This window comes from Hypanus sabinus, unplaced genomic scaffold (assembly GCF_030144855.1).
Source record: "Hypanus sabinus isolate sHypSab1 unplaced genomic scaffold, sHypSab1.hap1 scaffold_93, whole genome shotgun sequence".
Taxonomy (NCBI): Eukaryota; Metazoa; Chordata; class Chondrichthyes; order Myliobatiformes; family Dasyatidae; genus Hypanus; species Hypanus sabinus.
The window spans coordinates 984,355-1,007,135 of NW_026781783.1; the positions used below are offsets into that span (position 1 = coordinate 984,355).

General features: G+C 40.9%; 1 protein-coding gene across 1 annotated transcript in view; it reads left to right on the forward strand.

Moving 5' to 3' along the window:
* The window catches only part of LOC132390501 (deleted in malignant brain tumors 1 protein-like), a 37,463-nt gene extending 23,099 nt beyond the window's left edge, over positions 1 to 14,364 (forward strand). Inside the window, exons 5-13 of the mRNA XM_059963115.1 lie at positions 3,692 to 4,006; positions 5,812 to 6,135; positions 6,215 to 6,289; positions 7,712 to 8,023; positions 8,153 to 8,188; positions 9,879 to 9,995; positions 10,820 to 10,927; positions 12,788 to 12,877; positions 14,150 to 14,364. Coding sequence (XP_059819098.1) covers positions 3,692 to 4,006; positions 5,812 to 6,135; positions 6,215 to 6,289; positions 7,712 to 8,023; positions 8,153 to 8,188; positions 9,879 to 9,995; positions 10,820 to 10,927; positions 12,788 to 12,877; positions 14,150 to 14,163 — 1,391 coding nt within the window. The 3' untranslated portion in view covers positions 14,164 to 14,364. The remainder of the gene's footprint in view (positions 1 to 3,691; positions 4,007 to 5,811; positions 6,136 to 6,214; positions 6,290 to 7,711; positions 8,024 to 8,152; positions 8,189 to 9,878; positions 9,996 to 10,819; positions 10,928 to 12,787; positions 12,878 to 14,149) is intronic.
* The last annotated feature ends 8,417 nt before the right edge of the window (positions 14,365 to 22,781 follow it).

Here is a 22,781-nt window from a genome sequence, read left to right on the forward strand (position 1 = left end):
TGGACCCGGACCCCAAGATCCCTGTGATCCTTCACCCTGTCAGGAGTCTTCCCATTAAAACTATATTCTGCTGTGGTATCTGATCTACGTAACAAAATGAACCATCTCACATTTATCTAGGTTGAACCCCATCCGCAACCACTCAGCCCAGTTTTGCATCCTATCGGTGTCCCGCTGTGCCCTCTGACAGCCCTCCAGACTATCCACAACACGGCCAACCTTTGACTCATCAGCAAACTACTAACCCATCTCTCCACTTCCTCCTCCAGAGCATTTATAAAAATCAAGAAGGGTATTGGTGCAAGAACAGGTCCCATAGCTACACCACTGTTCACTGACTTCCACGCAGAATAGGACTCGTCCACAACCAGTCTTTGGCTTCTGTGGGCAAACCAGTTCTGATTCTACAAAGCAATGTCCCCTTGGATCTCCTGTCTCCTTATTTTCTCATTAAGCCTTGCTTATTGTACCTTTCTAAATGCCTTGCTGAAACCCACGAAGGAAACTTGACAATTTTGGCAGGGATTGAAAAAAGTAAAATCAAGCGATGTAGTGGGCAAAAAGCTTCGCTTCCAGATGGGCTCAATCCTTTTATGCCCGCTTTGAGTGTCAAAACGTGACGAGACATTAAGAATTCCCGAAGCCACCGATAATTCTGTGATTTAAGTCTGTGAGGCTGACATGCAATTAGCGTTCATGAGGGCAAAGTCACCAAAAGCATCCGGCACAGAAGGGATATCCGGCCATGTAGTTCAGATCTGAGCTGATCAACTGCCTGGCGTGCTCAGGGAGATCGTCAGCACCTTGCTTCGGCAGTCTGATAGAGCCACAAGTAAACTTCACATACCGATTTCTTATGAGAGTCTGGTGATCTGCCTGAAGAACTATCGGTCAGTTAAAATGGCAGCAACAATGAGGAAGTGTTTTGAGAATTTGTTGATGGAACATATCAACCTCTGCCTCAGAGGAGACATGTCCGTGTTACACAAGCCTGTCGGTGGACGAAACCAAGTGCAGAACACGGGCGCGGTGGTAGATTTGGGAGGCGTTATTGACGTATCGAGGAGAGTCGGTATCGTTATCCAAGAGAGTCTTTACCCGGAGAACTGGGTTTGGAGAGAATCCAGGACCGATGTTAGACTTAGGACTGACAGTCCTTAGAACAATGAAACGAGGTTACTCACACCGGACTCCACCAAGAAACTGGCAGCTCTTTGTTGTCTTTATCCAGCATTTTCTGATGGAAAGCAGGAGTGTGTAGTTAGTGGAATCTGGGAATGATGGGGAGTTAAACGAGGGGCCTGAGGCCCAATTCCGGAGGTAAATAGCAAGGTACTGTTTGACAGAAAGGACCATGACATCCCATATTTGCCTATTAGAGCAATAGGTTCACTAAAATTGCCATCTTATTGGCTCTTCATACTATCCAGGAACATCTGGATAGAAAAGATACACACATTACAGGGTTGCTTCTTCACCGCAGCTCAGCATAAAATGCCACCATCCCCTTACAACTGATCAAAAAATCGAAGTCGGTATCCCAATAACTACTTGTACAATTGTATCCTCCACTGCAGACCCAGACAATATGTTCCGAATGACAACTACGTCTAGTCTAAAATCTCCATCAGCACTGGTGATCCAAAAGTTTGTGAGAACAGCTTCGTGTTTCATTCGCTTTAAACTACACCTCTGCCATTCTCAAATTTGCTGACGACCCTACTGACGTACACCGGATCAAAGTTGATGACACAACAGCATTTTGAATGGATATTAAAAAAGCAGGAGTAGTGGTGTCACAGCACCAACCTCCTCCTTAAATTCAGCATGACATATTGGAGGTATTCAGTTCAGGAGGAGGAAACCAGCAGTCCATGAGTCAGGCCTCAACGGAGCATCAGATGCGGAGATGGTCAGAAATTTCAATTAACCCCTGTTATTATTTCGGAGGCCCTGTCCGTGACGCAACACATAACTGCAATTACAGCGATAGCACACAGAGTCCCGAGTTTCTTGGAAGATTTCGAAGACTCGGCATGGTATTAAAAAAAAAACAAAAAGAAAACATCGAAAGGTTTGTAGTAGAAAGTATATTAACAAGCTATATCACAGCTAGGTATAGAAACAATACCACTGAAGGGAAATACTACAAAAGGAAGTGGAAATCAATTTACTAATTTTGCGAATTTCGGCATCGTTTTTGGTGACATATACGTACCTTGATAATAGATTTATTTTGTACTAAAAACCCAGAACTAATAAACAAGATCAATAACCTGGGTCTCTGTTCCTCCCTCTGCAAATGGCTTATTGACTTCCTCATCGGGGACCACAGTTAGGATCGAAAACAAAATCAACAATGACACAACTGTATTGTCCTATATTCTCAGGCAGTGTCCTTTGGTCTCAGACACGAACAACATTGGAAACATGCTCTGCATATCCACTCTGTCAAAGTCTTTCGTCATCCGATAGGGTTCAATGAGGTCACCCCTCATTCTTCTGAATTCTGGTGAACACAACCCAGAGCCATCAAACGCTCTTCTTATGAAAAGACATTCTAGTGAACCTCCTTTGGCCCACTCCATTTTCCACAGATCCATTCTGAGATAAGTGGCGCAAAACGGCACAGAATATTGCTAGTGAGGTCTAACCAGAGCTTCAAATAATCTCAAAATTGCATCCATTGCACTTGCCTTAATATCCACAAGCTCACTAACGTTTGGAGAATCCTGCACAAGGGCTACTAAGCAACTTGGCGCTTCGTTTTTTTTTGTATTTTCTCTCCAGTTAGGAAACAGTCAAACCTTTCCTTTTTTTTCTACGAAAGGGCATGACCATACACTACCCGAAAATGTACTGTAGCTATAATTTTTGTCCACTCTCTTAAGAAAAAATTGTAATTCTGCGGCCTATCACCTCCTCAAATCTAACTGACCCTCCAGCTACCTTCGTATTGTCTGAAAACCTCTCAACGAAGTCACCAACAGAATCATCCGAATCATTGACACAGAACGTAAAATGAATTGGTCCAAAATCACTAAAATCACCACGAGTCGCCGGCGGCCACCGAGAAAAGAGTCCCTTCATTCCCGATCGTTGCCTACTGCCAATTAGCGACAGCTCTATCCATCCTAGAATATTTCCTTTAATACAATGGGCTTTAACTCATTAAGCAGTCACATGTGTGGCAAGTTGACGTTGGCCGTTTGAAGATCCAAGTACCACAAAATCAACCCCTTCTCCTCTGACTATCCTGCTTATTATTTCTTCACAATAATTTCACCAGATTTGTCAGACATTTGTTTATCTTCTGCATTCTCATTGATAATAGACTTCAATATATTTCCAAACACTGAGATCAGGCTTACTGGCTTATAGTTTCCTCGTTTTTGCAAAAGGCAGGGAAATGGAAAGGCAGCAGATGTGATAAAACGTCCAAATGCCAGCCGCTGAGTTCCGTCCTTAATGACAGAAGCAATTCTCGCTTCTCGATATGTTCTATTCTTCCATACTTACATTTTATGTTTAGATTTTAAACGTTTTTAAATTCCAGAATTATTGTTACATCACGGCACAATACTTTTTAAGAGTAATAATAATAATTCCAGAATCATCTTTCGAAACGACAAACTGGTGATGTTTATAATTTCTAATATACTGATTTATTTTCCATGTTTCCGTTCGATAGGCCACTTGCAGTTACGTCTCTCCGGAAGTGAAGATTCATGTGCTGGTCAGCTAGAGGTTTATTACCGTGGATCTTGGGGCCTGGTTTGTGATGACTCCTGGGATCTGGTTGACGCTAACGTGGTCTGCAGACAACTGGGTTGTGGACATTCTTTGGAGGATAAAACTCACGATTACTGCGGAAGACGCTCTCTCCCAGTTTTGTTAGATGAAGTGAGATGCTCGGGTAACGAAACATTTCTCTGGGAATGTCCATCAGCACCATGGGGCGAACATGACTGCAGTCAAAAAGAAGCTCTGACATTAACATGCTCTGGTAAAGAAAATTTCAATTTGTTAAAATTTATTTTTATTGTTTTTGCAGCACGCAGCGACTACGGAGATGTAATAAATAAATAAAGCAGGAAAGGACGCCATTGGGCCAGGATGAACTGTCAAAATGTTGATAATGCGTGAGAGCACACCTACGCAGAAACAATCAACTTATTCCCTACGTATCTGGAATGGTCATATTTCCCATGACTAATGTCAGAACGTTAATCACCCTGAGTTCAGTATTGATTCTGCCTAATAACTCTTCTGCCCTCGCTCCAGTGTTTACCCGTTTTCTTTACACAAACTAGGCAAGTAAAGAATCACCAGTCTATGCATAGATGCAGTTTGATGGTCGACTGATTATTCACCAACTCTTTACACTACTCAAGGAGCTGTGTAAAAAAAAAGCACCGTGAGTCGTTCTTACAAAGGATAGATTCAAATGTTGAATCCAGATGTTGATTCAAATTCCTTCGACCCATAGAAAAGTGCGCCTGACTAAAATATGCAAGCGATTCTTAAATTTCCGATCTCCTGAGGAAATTCAATTACTTAGCCATGCAGTAGTAAGTGGCTGTGAACATACAAGTAAGCAGAGCCAGCTGGTGACGAGAAGTAACATAGCAATCCAAACCAGGAGAGACTGAATAATACAATTTATCAAACTGGCAGATGCAAATTCCAAGTAATAAAATCCAAAAAAAAACAACTAATTGAATTCAAAAACATGCCGTTGTTGTTTTTTTTTCAATTTCCACTGCTTCTTTCCCCCCATGTTTCTTTACCTCTGCTTCTCACTTATTAAAGCAATTGGTAAAGAAAATCTGAAGTAAAAGTACCTCACGAAACAAAATCAACTAGAGGAGCCAACGGTAGAAATTTGATACTGAGACTGGAAGGTTGTAATGTGTCCAGAGAAGACAAATTTTCTATTGAGATTTAATGTAGCAGAGAAGAATAAACGTAAGATAACAGGATCTGTGTAGTTGTGGCATAATGAAGTAAAGTTTCAAAAAGCCAGAAGCTCATGTGAGGTCAGCTTTTCTGAACTCAAAACACTATTTTCTTTTCAAAATAGTGCAGGTGATCACATTAGAATCTCTAAAGATAATGCCTGGAATACATATAAAATGTTTTTTTTAAATCAATCCTAAAATCTGTTTCAAATACTGTTATTGAATCGGAGGATAGAATAAATGAAAATAATATTGTAATTTCGCCTTTATTTCATCACAGTCTGCTATTAGTCTGGGTTTAGTTGGTGCGGTCTTAAGAATAAGGTACTGAGGTACAGTCAACACATTTAACCACGTCCCGCTTTTGCCCCGAAGAGCAAGTGACGGTTTGTCTCGGTCCACTTATTTCCAAAGACTCAATTCACACTTTTCGTTAAGGACAGAGGATGGACAGTTTCTCCTCGCTCTTCAACTTCTTCCCGAAAGGATTTGAAATATTTACCTTTCTCAATTGTTGGTGAATCCGATGAGATTCCAGTATCAGTCCGCTATTCCTCAATATTCCGTCACTAACCCCTTCTCTCTTTTAAGTATTTCAGCACAATATATCACTCCGTGCTTCCTGGCTTCGCTTAATTTTGCTAATCCATCACTTCCTACTGAATATGCACATTTTATTTGATTGTCCTAGCTCTACACAGCACGTATACACACACACACACACACACACACACACACACACACACTCACACACACACACGGATAATTTCTTTTGCAGAAGAACTACAAACTCGAATACCATTGTATTCTACTTTTGCGAATACCCTTGTTTCAAATGCATCCTTATCAGAGCACAAAAAGCTGCGCCTACAGGACCAGGACGGAGGAAGTCGATGCAGAGGAAGAATTGAAGTGTGGTACAACGGGACGTGGGGAACAGTGTGCTCCACGGATCTTGATGCCAAATCTGGAGAAGTGATTTGCAAACAAATGAAATGTGGACCAATAAAATATATTTATCCTGGCTCATATCAATTTGGAAAAGGACTTGGACCTATATGGTTGGATGAGATTGAATGTACAGCACACGAATCGACCCTTTGGCAGTGTGAGTCACAACCGTGGGGAAAACACCAGTGTGACCATTCGCATGACGGAGGAGTTGTATGTGAGGGTAAATAAGAGAGTCTTATATCTATTTACCTTTTACATATTTTTGTATAAAATCGTCAAAATATTTATTTTGCCAACAGAATCCAACATGACGGAAGGATTCACTGAAAAAGCCTGCTTGCAAGAAAACACATTCTCCTCTTTCCCTTCAGAAGGTAACGAATTCGAAACGCCTTTGTTGAAATCAGAAAACCTTGTATAAACGTCGCTATTAGAAAAAAATAATTTCGTTCCTTTTTCCTCTCAAAGAAATTGTACCCCCATTGACTAAAATCCTGGTTTCCCGTGACCCTGTTGAGCACTGCCAAATGGGAGTGTCTTGGGAAAAATTCCATGCCCAGACGGAAGATAACTGGAGTTAACTGGAAATAATTGGGAGAATTTGTTATCTGGCAAGATTATAAATGATATGCAGGAATTGTCTTATGACCAGCTGGACGGACTTGGGAATCGGTATTACCTGGGAAGGAGGGAAGTGAACGATGGAAGTAATGGGGATATTCAAAGGCGAGATACATTGCTGGTTTGATCAAAATAAATGAAGCAAATATATGTAAACAGAGGCATACATAAATGCTGTTGGGCTACTGGGCAATATAGAGAGCTGAATAAAGGCTGCGATTAATAGATAAAGATACCTACTGGGTTGGAAATATGAGAAAAGGAAACTTCAAGCCATCCTGTGTTACATTACCAAAATAACACAAGTGGTTAACTAGACAGAACATAGGACGACGTATGTTCAAAGCCCGCAATTTATGGTTGGATTGAAAGATATGCATGAGCTGTATTCGACTATTTTCTTCGCTGGTATGAACTAAAGACAGAAAAACGGTGGCTGATAGTGTCTTCGTCATGTGTTTGAGTATTTCGTGATGAGGTATGAGTTGAAGAGGAAGGTCTGTGACTTGCCTTCATTAATCGGACACTGATGGTAGGAATAAGATATGTTGCGTGGTCATTCAACGATGAATTGACTGCATAAAGTGTTTCTGGTTATGTAAGGCAATGGTTTCACATTATTTATATTGCCATTAGTCGCATTTCAAGAACCGTGTGGGGGCTATAAAAGAGACGTACTCAGAGTCTGCCTGGATAAGAAAGGACGGAAACACTTCAGACTCATTCTGCGGACCTAAAATTAGTCCTAACAGATGCATAACATTAGGTGAGACAGGTCAATTAGAGAGTCTGAATCATTGTAATAAAAATACCAAATATTAACGGAGGCATTTAAGGTGACAGACGATGGCTTAAATGAAGTGTTAGAGGAAAAGCTTTATTCGTAAATTAACCATGATTGTGCTTGGAACGGGCTTGGAGGAGTGATATAGAAATGTTTACAATTATCGTTTTTGATAGGCTTTCCACTGGAGTAGGCAAGTGTAAATATTTGAGCGATATCGATTATATGAGGCAGAAGAGAGGTAGCATAACTTTCAGAGTTTTGGATTAAGAACTGGTGGGCCGAGGTGCCTGTCCTTGCGTTCTATAATTAGTTCTATTTTTCCTCTGACAAACATCAGATTCCCAGGCTAATGATTAAATAAATTTTCATTTTATTCTTTCATACCTAGATGTTCCATTGCAACTTGTTGGCGGCAGTCACAGCTGCTCCGGAAGGCTTGAGGTACAAGTTAATAAAAGTTGGGGCACGGTGTGTGACGACTCTTGGGATCTGGCCGATGCCAATGTAGTCTGCAGACAACTAGGATGTGGCCTTGCTCTCTGGCCTCCCGAAGATGTTAACATGACCCAGGGAGCCGCTGATGTCTGGCTTGATGAAGTAAAATGCACCGGAAGTGAATCGTTTCTGTCCAGCTGTCGTTCCTCACCATTTGGTCAACACGACTGTGATCACAAAGAAGATGTCATCGTTCTTTGTTCTGGTATGCTTTGGGCTTTGTCTGACATTTCAATTTCTCTCCAACTGATTTGTGATTTTCGTAGTTAGAAATATCAAATATAAACGCCAACAGAGATGCGTTTGTTGAAACTTCTTTTCAATCTGTACACAGGTTCCAGAGTGTCTCCTACTGAACGCGACAATTCAGGTATGGATTTTGACGCTTAAGTATCGCTTTTATGCTGCAGATATCAAGAATTGATCATTCGTATTGCCTCACTGCTAAGTTCACAATGGATGATTTGGAAACTGTATGGGACCCTGATTGTCTCGCCCATTATTTTAAGCAGGAATATGCAGAATTCTTAATAACATGAACTCCACTCCCGTTCAAACGTTTTTTGTGACTCAACTTGTAGCACATTCGATCGTCTTGAGAAAGTTTTGATGTTTGCAGATAGTAAAAATTAAAGTTAAAAGGAAATTTGTTATCAGATATCCATATATCGTCATTCACTGCCTTGAGATTCATTTTCTTACGGCATTCAGTGTACATACAAAGAAACATAAAAGAAATTCTAAAGAAATTCTCAAAAACAAGTGCGGAAAAATAACAAACACCAAAGGGCAACGAAGTACGCAAATGGAAAACCAGAAACAATGTCAGCAAATGGATCAGTAAAAATTAATACTGAGAACAAGAGTTGTGTAACGCTTGAAAGAAAATATAGGTTGTGGAATCTGTTCACCACTAGAATAATTGAAGTTACGCACCCTAGCAGGATCATGGCTGTTGATAGATAATGACTATTCCTGAGCCCAGTTGTGTGGACCCAAGGCTCCGGTATATTCTTCCTGATGACATCAGCGCTAAGAATGCATGGCCTGAATAGTATTTAGTCATCCCGCGACAGCACAGCATGAAATGAGTGCTCAACGGCAGTATAATTGATTAATATTTTGGACCCTAAATAATATTCGAGATTTGGTGACGTTATGTAAGAGTGCAAGTGCTCAGACTTATTTTTGAACCCTTAATGCACGCGTTGAGGAAGAAGTATCAAGGCTATGAGGTCCCATTTCCTCTGTATTGCTCTGACTTCATAAAGACCAACATCGCTATGTGGACCTGGCCTATAAATGCATATTTGGAATGAAATCAATTGCACTACTCCTAGTTACATACAGACCGCTAGCAGTAATAATCAGCAGCTGACCAACATTTTCTGGATCCATTGCATGTCGTATGGGTTGACTTAATCGAGTTAGCTCACTCCACTCCCACAGCATTCTCTCCTCAGCACTCCCTCAATGTCCTACCTCACTCCCCTTCCACAGTTCCCTCCTAACCCTTGTGGCCCTCCCTCCTCGCCACAGCTGAGGGGAATGTGGAGGGTGGTGGAAGAAAGGAGAGGTATGGAGGTCCAAGAGTAACACTATCTTTATAATTATTAGCTAAATCTCTGTTTGCTGATTAAAGGCGGATAAGAGAAAAAAAAAAACATGGATAAGTATGTTGAAATAATTTCTTCCTGGAACTGTTTTCATAAAATTAAACTCACTTCCCTTCTTGCTGTTCCAATCCAGCAATGTGCAGGAAAATGGAATTTGAACACGACGTTGCTTGGTGTGTTTATCATGATTTGATACCAGGTGGCTAGAGAAACATTTATTGCTCTGGGAAATACTTCTGACATATCAGGCTTTATTGTGAAATAGTCCTTGTGTCTCCGCCCCGCTCTTTCTCTCATTAAATGTATAGGGATATAACTTTCAAAAATCGTGATAACTGAATATATGATTAAATTCATTAAACATCGCTCAAAATTTCGTGGCATTGGATCTATAGTGTTTGTTTTCTGTTTATTGAAATATATGTTTTTGCGTTTCGTTTAAAGCTTTAGGAAACTGGACCCCATCTATCATGGTTACTGTCTGCATAACTCTTGGAATTATATTCATCATTGAGTTTTTAATACTGTTCACGATAACGTGGAGACGATCAGCAATCAGTGGTGAGGGCCAATTTTTACATCGACTTTTTATTGTGACGCTTTCAGTTTGTTGGTGTATTCACAAAAAAATATTTTTGTGCAGAAAAGACTAAATTAAATATGTTTTTTACCGCTTTAGTTCAAAATTAATTTGACTTCTGTGAGACATTTATAATAGTGGCTTTCACTGTCCCTTACAGTTCATGGATTTATGATAAATTTTCATTATGCAGTAATGGAAATTGAAGGTTAAATCTGATTTGGTAAGCGGCTGCTTCACTGTTTATTTCACTGTAATACTTCCATGCGCTGAAAATCTGGAAGTATAAGTTTTAAGAATCTGCTGTGTATCCTCGAATATTCTGATTCGGTTCTCCCAATCGAAGTAAGAGAATGCATTTACCCCATTCTTTTTCTTCTTAGCATTTTATCATTGAATATTCACGATGCTTTTAAATTTCTTTGACACAGCCAAACTTTCTCTGTTAGGTGCTGGAGTGACGTGTGAATTTCCATCCTGACTTCATCCGCTGCCATACTGATGGCATCTACATCTATCTAATAATAATATTAAACTCGTCATCGATTCAAATGTGATGTGTATTCATTATGAAACAATGATCGGAAATATACTCGTTCTTCTGTACCTTTCCCTTTGTCTTTCTGATGTCAAATTTATTCGGTTAATTGGTCAGGGACATGATGCACACATCTGTCCGATTCAAAGATCACGTTCCCTGACTCTTCATCTTGACTTAGATCATTTTAATTTATTTTAGTTTAATCATAATATTCGTGTACAAGTTCGTTGATGCCGATGTTCATCTCAACTCCCTCTTCATTAGGTACACTAATGAGTGGCCAAGGATTACCTGTTGACTTTTACCAAGCAATTTATGAGGAAATTGAAAATATTCCACCATTCAAGAATTTTTCTGAGATGCAAGATTCAGGTCTGTATTATGACACAGAATCCGCGATGTACAAATTGATACCGTCTAAATACATCCAATATTGTTATCAAAATCAAGAAACAACAAAAACTCACTGCTCTGTAGGTACTTCAGAAATGAAATTGTAACAAAAATAATAACGGGGTATCATACAATAAACAAAAGAGATTCTGCGGATGCTGAAAATCTTGAGCAAAGCACACAGTATTCTACTGGAACTCAGCAGATCTAGGTGCATCTATGGTAGAGAATGAACCGTCAACGTTTAGAACCAAATCATTTTATTGGCTCTGTAAAGGAGTTACAGAAGCTAAAATAAGGAGCTGGAGCATGGGAAAGGAGGGTAGCCTGGTTGGTGACAGGCAAGATCCGACGAGAGGTAAGGACCCCTAATAGAACGTGGGAAATTAAGTCAGAACCTTCGAGGGCATAAATACATGTGGTAAATAGACGACGAAAATGCATATCTTTTGTTCCGTAGCACAATAGATATGAATTGTGAGGGATGCTGAGAACACGGTTTCAACTATCTCAGTCTGCAGTCTGGAGTGGTATGATATCACTCATGATCATTGAACGGAACCTCAATTAATAATACAAATCTGAAGCATACACTGCCAGCATCTGCTGATATAGTCCCCAGAGTATTAGAGGCATTTCCTTTCCTCTTTCCTGAAACAACTAGGATTTTTTTCAGCAATTTCGAAGAGCCTTCGTTCGAAACTTTTCGCTGTTCAACAATAGAATGTAGAACAGAGAACACTGAACATGGAGCAACATGGCACAGTGCCGTTCATTACGCTCACGATGTTGTGCCGACCTGTTAACTTACACGAGAACAATTTTGCTCTCCCATCCTACACATTCTTTAGTTGCTTTCATAGAAAGCAATTGACCACATGTGGCCACGTAAAAAGTTTACTAAATGGCCCTAATATATCTATCTCCAATATCAGCCTCGAAAGGGCGTTCCCCGCTTTCACCCCTAACAAAATTACCACTGACAACACTGCATTATTTCTTCGAATCAGCTTGAAGGTAACTCCCTCATATGAGCCATTTCCGATCTTGGAAAAAGCTCTGAGGAGGAGCAGTCTACATCGAGCAATCTATAATTAAAATTTGCGCCTCCTACTTCGGGCATCATTCTGTTAAATCTCTTCTGCACGGAGTATTCATGCCGTTCAAAAATGAGCTGAGCAGAAGTGAGCGTGATATTCTAAGCGTGATTTAAGCTGGTAAATTATTTCACAGACTATCCTCTCGAAGAATTTACCCACCACAAACTATGGCTCACTCTTCCAAACTTTCCAGGGACATACCTACTCACATTCCAGTTCGAAGGCATTAACTAGAAACGTGAACTCATTCTCCCTCGGAACATGTTCTGCTAACTGGATGACGACTTCAGTCACATTAGCTTGTTTTACTTCTACTTAATATATCGACTGAACTGTAACCGAACATAAACTGTCCCCACTTAAAGAAAAGCCTTGATAATTACCCTTTCATCGTATTACTTTATCAGTCTATCTATCTTTCTTTCTATATATTGTTATCCTTCACCTCCTGCAGGATTGCCGTAGTTATGTTCATTCGTCAATGATAGCGTTTCCAAAAGCAATACGCACACGATTTAGCAATAAAATCGATTCCATGTACACATTTAGATTATTTTATTATCAATTCAAGGTGGAACACACATCTTCCTTTTATCTTCAATTGAATAGTATTCAAGGATTATGCCATGCATGGTAAAGATTATCCTGTCATTGATGTAATGATTGAATGATGTGTTCATTACAAAAACAAGAAAAATACCAAATAAATATCTTGAATATCTATTTCTTTGAATTCTAGTTACTGGATCCACTCATTCCGTCAATGAAGTCGAATATTACACCAACGACTATATATATAGTACATGTCATGCTCCACAAGACCCTGAAGGTTTGTTTTCCAAGATTCACGGTCGGTACACTTATTTCCATTTTGCTGTACTTTAGTTCAATCTGTCTGTGATCCTAAACCGGAAAAGAAAATTGTCGTAACATGTGCGTATTTATGTGATTGAACAATCTCGTGGTTTTGTGAGGGTCTTCCGTTACAAGAAGCGTGTTGTTAAAGCCTGTAGTCAGCATTCAATTTAATAAAGGACTGATTTACCCCTTTTAAATCTGTTTGAATTATAGTCCGTTAAATACGAAATAAACGAGCATGTTTGGAGTATAACAAAATAGGTCATCATCACAAGTAATCTGCTGCACAGCGGCAATCGTCAGAAATAATGTCTTATATATAATCGCTCCCTGATCTGGTTCCTGACGATAGCAATAATGTTGTGAGTGCCATAATTTATTCCTTAAACTGTTTGAACATGACGGACAGTGGTTGTCCTGATATTCAGCTAGGCGGGGAAAAACTAAATATGTCAGGGATGGGGTAAGAAGAGGAGGAGGGGCATTAACGGAAGCTAGAGAAGGCAATGTTCACGCCATTAGGTTGGAGGATACCCAGCCGGTATATAAGGTGTTGTTCTTCCAAGCTGAGTGTGGCTGCATTTTGACAGTAGAGGAGGCCATGGATCGACATATCAGAATGGGAATCGACAGTACAGGAGGCCATGGATAGAAATAAAAAAATTGAGATTTGACTATCTGATATCTGATATATCTATCCATGGCCTCCTCTACTGTCCTCTACTGACGCACACTCAGGTTAGAGAAACAACTCCTTATATACCGCTGGGTAGCTTCCAAACTGATGGCATGAACATTGACTTCTCTAACTTCAGTTAATGCCCCTCCTCCACTTCGTTCCCCATTCCTAATATATTTAGATTTCCCCACCCGCTTTTTTTCTCTCATTCTGCCCATCACTCTTCCTGTTCTCCATCTCCCTCTGGTGTACCTCCCGTCCCATGATCCTTCCCCTTTTCCAGCTCTGTATACCTTTTGCAAATTACCTTTCCGGCTCTCAGCTTCACCCCACCCGCTCGGGTCTTCTTCTATCATTTCGCATTTCCTCCTTCCCCTCCTACATTCGAATCTCTTACTATCATTCCTTTTAGTTAGTCCTGACGAAGGGTCTTGGCCCGAAACGTCGACAGTGCTTCTCCCTATAGATGCTGCCTGCGTTCCACCAGCAGTTTGTGTGTGTTGTTTGCTTGGTGAAACTGTGTATCTGTGATCAATTTGACGCCAGTCATTTTCTCTCGTGCAGAGCCCAAGTCCTAGATTCGCTTGCATCTGGCTTTCCGTGTTTTCTCTTCGACTGACAGTAACGATGAAATGAGCGACAACAGTTCAGGAATTCCAAGTCACTTGCTGCTCGAATGGTCAACGGTTAATTCCCATCCTTCACATCAGCCCGATGAAGACCGAAAAACAAACTGTGCCCCCTCTTGCTTGCACTTTCTATACGTTATTGTCTGTGAAGTACGCTGTTGTAGAATTGTTCAATACAGGCACAATAAAAGTTGCCATAATCAAATATTAGTGACAGGCTATGGAACTAACATAATAAATGAAGGAAGTATTCCATATGATCGTTTTGAATTAAGTTGCACATTTCTATTGAGGTAGCATACTTTAGCGATGCTTGTAATCCATTTTAAAGTGAATGTCACTGTCAGTGCAATTACATTGCACATTTAAAATCCAGGCACTATAATATTTTCACGAAATCAATATTCTTATCTGGAAACTGTCGAGAATTTCCCTACCGCATGGCTCTCTAATTTCCGAGCTTCATCTACTTATCTTTCTTAAAGGAACTTACTTAATCAGCATCTCCCACCTTTGCTGGCAGTGCTTTCTACTCACCCGCCACTCTCTCTGTGAAAAATATACCTCTGCAATTTCCTGTCTACCATCTTCTAAGCACCTTAAAACTATGCCAACTCATGGTAGCCATTTCAGCTCAGGGTGAGAAAAAGCCTCTGGCTATCCACACGATCAATTCCTCTCACCTTCTTTTAAACCTCCGTCAGGTCGCCTCTCCTCGTCCCTCGCTTCAAGGAGAAAAGTCCAAGTTAACTCAACCTGTTCCCATAAGGAATTCACTCCACTCCCGCAACTTCCTTGTTAACTTCCTCTACACTCTCCCACATCTTTCCTGCAGTGAGGTAATCAGAACTGAACGTAGTACTCCAAGCGGGGTCTAACCATGGTCTTCCCTTGCTGTAACATTACAGCAAGGCTCTTGGATTCACTCAGTCCCACGGTTGATGAAGACCATCACTCTATGCGCCTTCTTTACAACACTGTCAACATGTGCAGCAGCTTTGCCTGTCCGGTGGGGAAGGAGCCCAAGCTCTCATTGATCCGCAACGCTGCCAAGCCTCTTATTATTAACAAAACGTTTTCTTAAAATCTGACCTACCATTATGAACTGCTTCACACATTTGAGCTGAACTCCACCTTCCACTTCCCATCCCAATTCTGCATCCTATCAATGCCCCGCTGTAACTTCTGACAAACCCCCAGACTATCCAGTACAACACCAACTTTTATATCATCAGTAAACTTGCTACCCACTTCGACTTGCTCATCCAGGTCATTTATAATAATTACTAAGAGGAGAGGTTCCTGAACAGTTCACTGTGGAACCCTACTGGTCACCGTCCTCCATGCAGAATATGAACCATGGACAGCCGTCCCTTCCCTTTTTTGGCAAGCAAATTCTGGATCCACAAAGCAATGTCTCCTTGATCCTACGCCTCATTACTTTCTGAATGAGCCTCGCATGGGGTACCATACCAAGTGCTTTACTGAAATCGTTATAATCCTTAGAGTATCCACTGCTCTACCTTTATCAATGTGCTTTGTTACATCATCAAAATAATTCAGACAGTTTCATTAGGCACCTGCCCTTGAAAGGGGCATGCTGACTATGCTAAAGCAGATTATGTCTCTCCAAATGCTCATAAATCCTGCCTTTCTGTATCCTCTTTAATAACTTGCCCACCACTGAAGCAAGACTCATTGGTCTATAATTTATGATCTCTTCTCTCTTTCTTGTACACAAGAACAACGTTTACAAGCATTCAATCCTATGGCTCCTGTCCCGTTCCTGCTGACGATAAATCATCGCCAGTGTCTCAGCAATCCCTTCCCTCGCTTCCCACAGCAGCCCGGTGTACAACTCATCCGGTCACGGCGACTTATCAAACTTAATAGCTTCAACATCTCTAGTGCATCCTCTTTCATAACGTTTATACACTCAAGCGTTTCAGTCCGCTGTAAGTCCTCCCCACAATTGCCAAGGTCGTTTTCACTGGTAACTACTGAAGCAAAGTATTCTTAAAGGGCCTCTGCTAGTTCCTCCAGCTCCATGCGCATGTTTCCACTTTCACACCTGCTTGGTCCTACACTCACAGGGCTCATCGACTTGCTCCTCACATGCTTGTAGAATGCCTTGGGGATTTCCTTAATCCTGCTCGCCAAGGCCTTCTCGTGGCTCCTTCTAGCTCTTCTAATTTCATTTTTGGGCTGCTTCCTGGCACCCTTATAATTTTCTAGAGTTCAAGCAGTACCTAGTTTCTTGAAACTTTCACAAGCATTTCTTCTCTTCTTAACTAGATTTTCTACAACTTTTCGCAAATTGTCTGCTTCTATTACGCTCATGCACCATGGTAAGGGAGATAGATTTGCGATCAATACCTCCAAAATGCTCTTCCACCGAGACGACGTTAATTTTCCAATACCAGATCAGATACAGCCCCTCCTGCATTTGGTTTACCTACATATCGTGTCAGGAAACCTTTCGGAATACTCCTAGCAAACTCCACTGTATCAAAACTGCTTGCTCTGAGGAGATGACGGTCAATATTATGAAAGTTAAGATCTCCCATCAAAACAACCCTATTATTATTGCAGCGTATCAAAATCTACCTCCCCATCCGTTCCTCAATGCTTCTGTTACGATTGCGGGGTTAGGGTGTTAACTACAAAAACAACTAGTAACGTTATTTTCCCATTGCTGTTTCTGACTTCCATTCAGAATGACTCAGTGTACAGTCCCTTCATGACTTCCACCTTTTCTGTAGCCGTGATAATAGCCCTGATTAGTAGTACCACTGTCCCACCTCTTCTCCTTCCTCCCTGCTCCTTTTAAAACATCTGACTCCCGGAACACTCAACAGTCCTTCCTGCCCGGAGAGATCCAACATTCGGTAATGGCCAAAATATCATAGTTTAACGTATTGATCCCAGTTCATCCGCCCTGCCTTGTTTATGTTTCGACCTGCATTAAAATAGTCACATCTCCAACCATCGGGCTCAGTGCGTCTTTATTTGTCATTCCTTGTGCGGCAACCGCCCATCCTCTGCCTCTTCACTTCAGCGTTAGCAAACTTCCCTTCCAGGATATTGATTCCCTTCCAGTTCACATGCCTCGCGTCACACTTGTAAAGGCCACTCCCTTCCCAGAAAAGATTCCAATGATCTGAGAATATGAAACCCTGCACCACCTCCTCAGTCACGTATTCATCTGCCTATATTCCTGTTGTGACCTTCGCTAGCTCCTGGCACCGAGTGTATTCCGGAGAGGTCCTGCTCTTCAGCCTCCCTCCTAACTGTCTAAACTTACTGTCCGGGCCTCTACCTCACTCCTGCCTCTGTCATTGATACCAACATGTACCGCGACCTCTGGCTGCTCACGCTCATTTTCCAGAATATTCTGCAAACTTCCGGAGACATCCTGGAGGCAACACATTACTCCGGCTTCCCTTTTGCTGCCGCAGAATCTCTATCAGACCCCTAATTATCTAATCCCCGATGTCTATTACTCCGCTTGAATTCACCTGACAGTTCTGAGGATCAGAGCCGACCACAGTGTCCGGATATGTCATCGCCCTCAGCAGCATCCGAAGGTCTACAGAAAGACCCTGCACTTACTTCCTTTACCTTTCTCGGTGTTCATACATCGATTACCCGAATTCTGCTCTGGTTCTAACCACCTGCCCAATAGTTCTATCTATTAAATGCTCTGTCTCCCCTAAGCTCACCCAACACAAGCTCCAGCTTATTAATGCGGTACTTCATGAGCTGGAGTTAGTTGCACTTCTCGCGTATGTAGTCATCGGGGGGATCCTGAGGTTCCATGATTTTTCTCATCCTGCAGGAGGAGCATTCCTCCACCATCCTGCCTGCTTTGTACGATGGGCAACCTCGACCAAGTTCTCTAATGTGTTTCTTTGGCTTCTGTTTCGTTTCGTCCACGCCACATGAGACAAAGCATGAAGCCCCTAGTCTCACCGGGAGCCGACACAAGACAATGCCGTCCCGCTTGCCTCTTCCATACTTTTATTTAATTCAAAGAGCTCTGTTCCAACACTGACTGGGTCTCTGGAATGTCCACAAAGCTCTCTTTTTATACTAGATTCGCCGCTTATCCGTAGCCCTCTATTTTTCTAAGCTTCATGTACATATCTAAAAGTCTCTTGAAATACCCTATCGTATTGCCTCCACAAACGTTTCCGGCAGCCCATTCCACGCACTCACCACTCTCTGAGTGAAAAACGTACCCCAGACATCTCCTCGGTGCCAACTCCCCAGCACCTTTAAACTGTGTCCTCTTGTGGCAACCATTTCAGCCCTGGAAAGAAGCCACACTTTCAATGCCTCTATCATCTTGTACACCTCCATCGGGTACAACACCATCGGGTCGCCTCTCATCCTTCGCCGCTCCAAGGAGAGAAGGCCGAGTTCATTCAATCTGCTTTCACAAGACTTGCTCCCCAATCCAGGCAACATCCCTGTAAATCACCTCAGATGGAGGAGAGGAAGCAGCTGCTACTAAAATATTGATGTGAGTTCTCACACTCCCGTCCACCTCCCTGATGGTGTTATTGAACAGAGGGCATATCCTTGGTGGTGGGAATCCTTAATAATGGATACTGCCTTCTTGATGGATCTTACTAATTTTCCTAATCAACTCCATGACAATCCCCCATGACTGTTGTAACATTACCCTCTATCTCCCATTGTAATTTGTGGACCACGTGATTTACTACTGCTTGGGTGGTCTCTATACAATTCACATCAGGGACTTTATTTTTACATTTGCTGTTCCTTAATTCAAGCCACAAATTCTACACCTGCCAACCCTATGCAACGTCTTTCTAATGATTTTATTTAATATTTTAGAAACAGAGTCACACAACCCCATTACCGGCTTTTTCTTTCAAGAATCTTTTAAATACCTGGGAAACAAGAGGATCTGCAGATGCTAGAAATCTAGAGAAATACACACAAACTGCTGGAGGGGCTCAGCATGTCAGGTAGCATCTATGGATGGGAATCAACATTTCGGGCCAAGACCCTTCATCAGGACTCTTGATACCCACATATCTGGAAAATCAACAAGCAAATGTAGTGCAAAGAACAGGAGAAACTTTGACAAAATTTAGTTCAAGGCTTAAAAAAAATCTGCCAAACAGAGTTCAATAGTTAACTAATACAACAAAGGAAATTAATCACTACTGACATTGACTCTTTTTTATGAAAATATCTTGGTCCCATTTCAGTCAGAAAAAAAATTAGGAAGATAAATAAGAACTGAAATGACAACTTTAGAAAAGCCTATTTAAACTCAAACTCTATTTAAACAGATTAACACTACCTTAGACAGAAGGAGGAAGCTGAATAACACACATAAAAAAATCACACAAGTCAGATAAAACTTCTACGTTTATATTTTCATCAAAGTGTGCAGTATTCAACGCTCCATGTGTGTAAGTGCAATTATGATAAGAGATACAGACCAGCAAACTTTGATGAGAGGCTAATCAAGAAAAAATAAATTATTTATAGGTAAGTAAACATTAACAATGAGTATGCCCCTCCATGGGAGACATCCCAACAATCTGAGCAGACTAGATGTTGACAAGGAAACATCGAGCACCTGACTGAGATTTGGAGACCTCTTCCTAGAAAAAAACAGGGGTTTCCTGCAGAAATACAGGACAAGATGATTAAAAAAAGAAAAAGAAAACACAAAAAATACATATAATATAAACAAACAAGGCAATACACAGAAAATGCAAAGAGAAACCAGACACAATCCAGCACATTCTGGGATCCTGCAGCAATTTAATTCAATCTGATTACTTATGCAGGTACAATCAAATGGCAAATGTCATTCACCAAAATCTTGCTTTATATTACAAATTCATGAATGACCACAGTAACTTCATTACGGCACCATAAATTCAAGCCTGCTGCAGTAAGCGACTGGATCTCACAATTTATATGATGATCAATACATTATTACAGATAGGATAATCTGAAATAAACATTCGGATGTAATATTACAGTATAAACAAGCAGGAACAACTGCCTCAAAAGATATAACCATTCTCAACACATACATGTGCCTCGACCAATGGGGCACCTGACTACGGGCATTGTTTGTGTCATCAGTCAGACAAGCAAAGTATTTTCTCTGCCAATTAGCATCCAAATGTTGCTTTTCTGTCATTTGTAGTCATACCCCTTGGCTGATTCCCTTCTCCTCATCATACATTCTTACCCCGACCCCAAGAACCCCAAACTCTGAACTGAGCACACCCACCTCTGGTGTCTGACCCTGCTCAGTTGAACATCTAACTAATGGTTTCCCATTCTGCGTTCAGACTTTCGAGGACAGTGTGTTTCTAACAACCCTTTAGAAGCAGTGAAAATGTCCCATAATGTGGAAATGAGCTGTGCATAAGGAGGGTAATACCAATGTCATTCAATAGACAGTAGGTGCAGGAGTAGGCCATTCGGCCCTTCTAGCCAGCACCGCCATTCACTGTGATCACGGCTGATCATACACAATCAGTACACCGTTCTTCCCCTCTCCCCATATCCCTTGACCCCGCTATCTATATGAGCTCTAACCAACTCTTTCTTGAAAACATCCAGAGACTCGGCCACCACTGCCCTCTGGGGCAGAGCATTCCGCATATTATCACTCTCTGGGTGAAATAGATTTTCCACATCTCTGTTCTAAATGGCCTACCCCTTATACTTAAACTGTGACCTCTAGTTCTGGACTCACCCATCAGCGGGAACATGTTTCCTGCCTCCAGCGCGTCCAATCCCTTAATTTTCTTACATGTTTCAATCAGATCCTCTCTCGTCCTTCTAAATTCCAGTGTATACAAGCCCAGGCGCTCCAATCTTTCAACATATGACAGCCCCGCCTTTCCGGGAATTAACCTTCTGAACCAATGCTGCACTCCCTCAATAGCAAGAATGTCCTTCGTCAAATTTGGAGACCAAAACTAGACACAATACTCAAGGTGGGGTCTCACCAGCGCCCTGGACAGCTGCAGAAGGACCACTTTACTCCTATACTCAATTCCTCGTTATAAAGGTCAGCATGCCATAAGCTTCCTTCAGCTATACCTGCATGCTTGCTTTCATTGCCTGATTTAGAAAAACACCTAGATCTTCTTGTACTTCCCCTTTTCCGAACTTGACTCCATTTTTCCTCAGCACAGAGATTAGAGGGGCGAAGAACATCTCAGACAGAACTGCAGGCAGATCGGCTTCTGCAGTCTGCAGAAAAAAACATCTCCCAATCATATCCCATTCTCCTTAATTATTTTTTTATCCCTTCCCTGACTGACAATATTTCGGATGAATTAGGTATTAAGTGTTTTTGGGACCTGTTTATCTCAGGGTCTTTTGCTTCATTTGACCAATTGTCAACTAAATTTGCACTGCCAAAACACAATTTTACAGATACCTTCAAATTAGAGATTTCTTATGTTCCCGATTAACTATTTTTCTTATAGGTCCTGTTAAAAATTTACTTGACTATCTTTTAAATTTAAACCTTTTGTTAATGCTTCTATTACCAGCATTTATAACTTGTTGATTGTTTCTATACAAGATTTTTTAGATAAAATTGAAAAAAAAAGCTTGAGAGGATGACCTCAATTATCAGATTTCTAATGAAAGATGGAATAAAATTCTGAAATGGATTAATAAATCATATTCCTGTGCTCGTCATTCTCTTCTACACAATTCAAAGTAGTTCATAGAGCTTGCATCTCTAAACAGAAGCTGTCCAGTTTTTATCCGAACGTTTCTCCACTTTGTAATAAATGCAACTCTGCTGATGCTTCTTTAATTCATATGTTTTGGCTTTGTTCTAAAATTGAAAGGTTTTGGCAGAAAGCATTTCATAACTTCTCACAACCTCTTAGGGCCCAATTTGACCCAAATCCCATACTGCCTTGCTTGGTATTATTGCAAATGAATTACTTTTAATCTACAAGTTTTAGTTTTTACCTCTGTTTTAGCAAGGAGAGCAATCGTGCTTCAATGGAAGGAGTCTACCCCTCCTACACATCTTCAATAGCTAAATGACATTATGTCTTATTTAAATTTAGAGAAGATCCACTGTTCAGCCTTAAATTCGAAACAATCTTTTTATGATATCTGGGGACCTTCCCTAAATTATTTTTTCAATTTATAAAGCTTAACAGTGCACAGACTTTTATGTATATTTTCTTCTTAAGCAAGTATGTTTTTTATCTAATTATTCATTATCATCCATCAGTTTTTTTTTCCTTCGGTAGTTGGTAGGGGGTTGATTCCTTTGTACATAAAAATTTCTTTTATGATGTATGATTTATCTTTAAATTTATGATTACGGAGTGGTATACCTTTATGTGATGTGCTATAGTATTTTGATTAGTTTTATTACAATATATGAATGTACACAGTTTCTGTTGAGATGTATCTATGTGTTGCACTCTGTATGTCTTGATTTCTTTTGAATAAAAATACAGTAAAAAGAAAGAAAGAAAAATCAAGGGAAACATCTTCACCCACAGAGTGGTGACGGTTTGGAA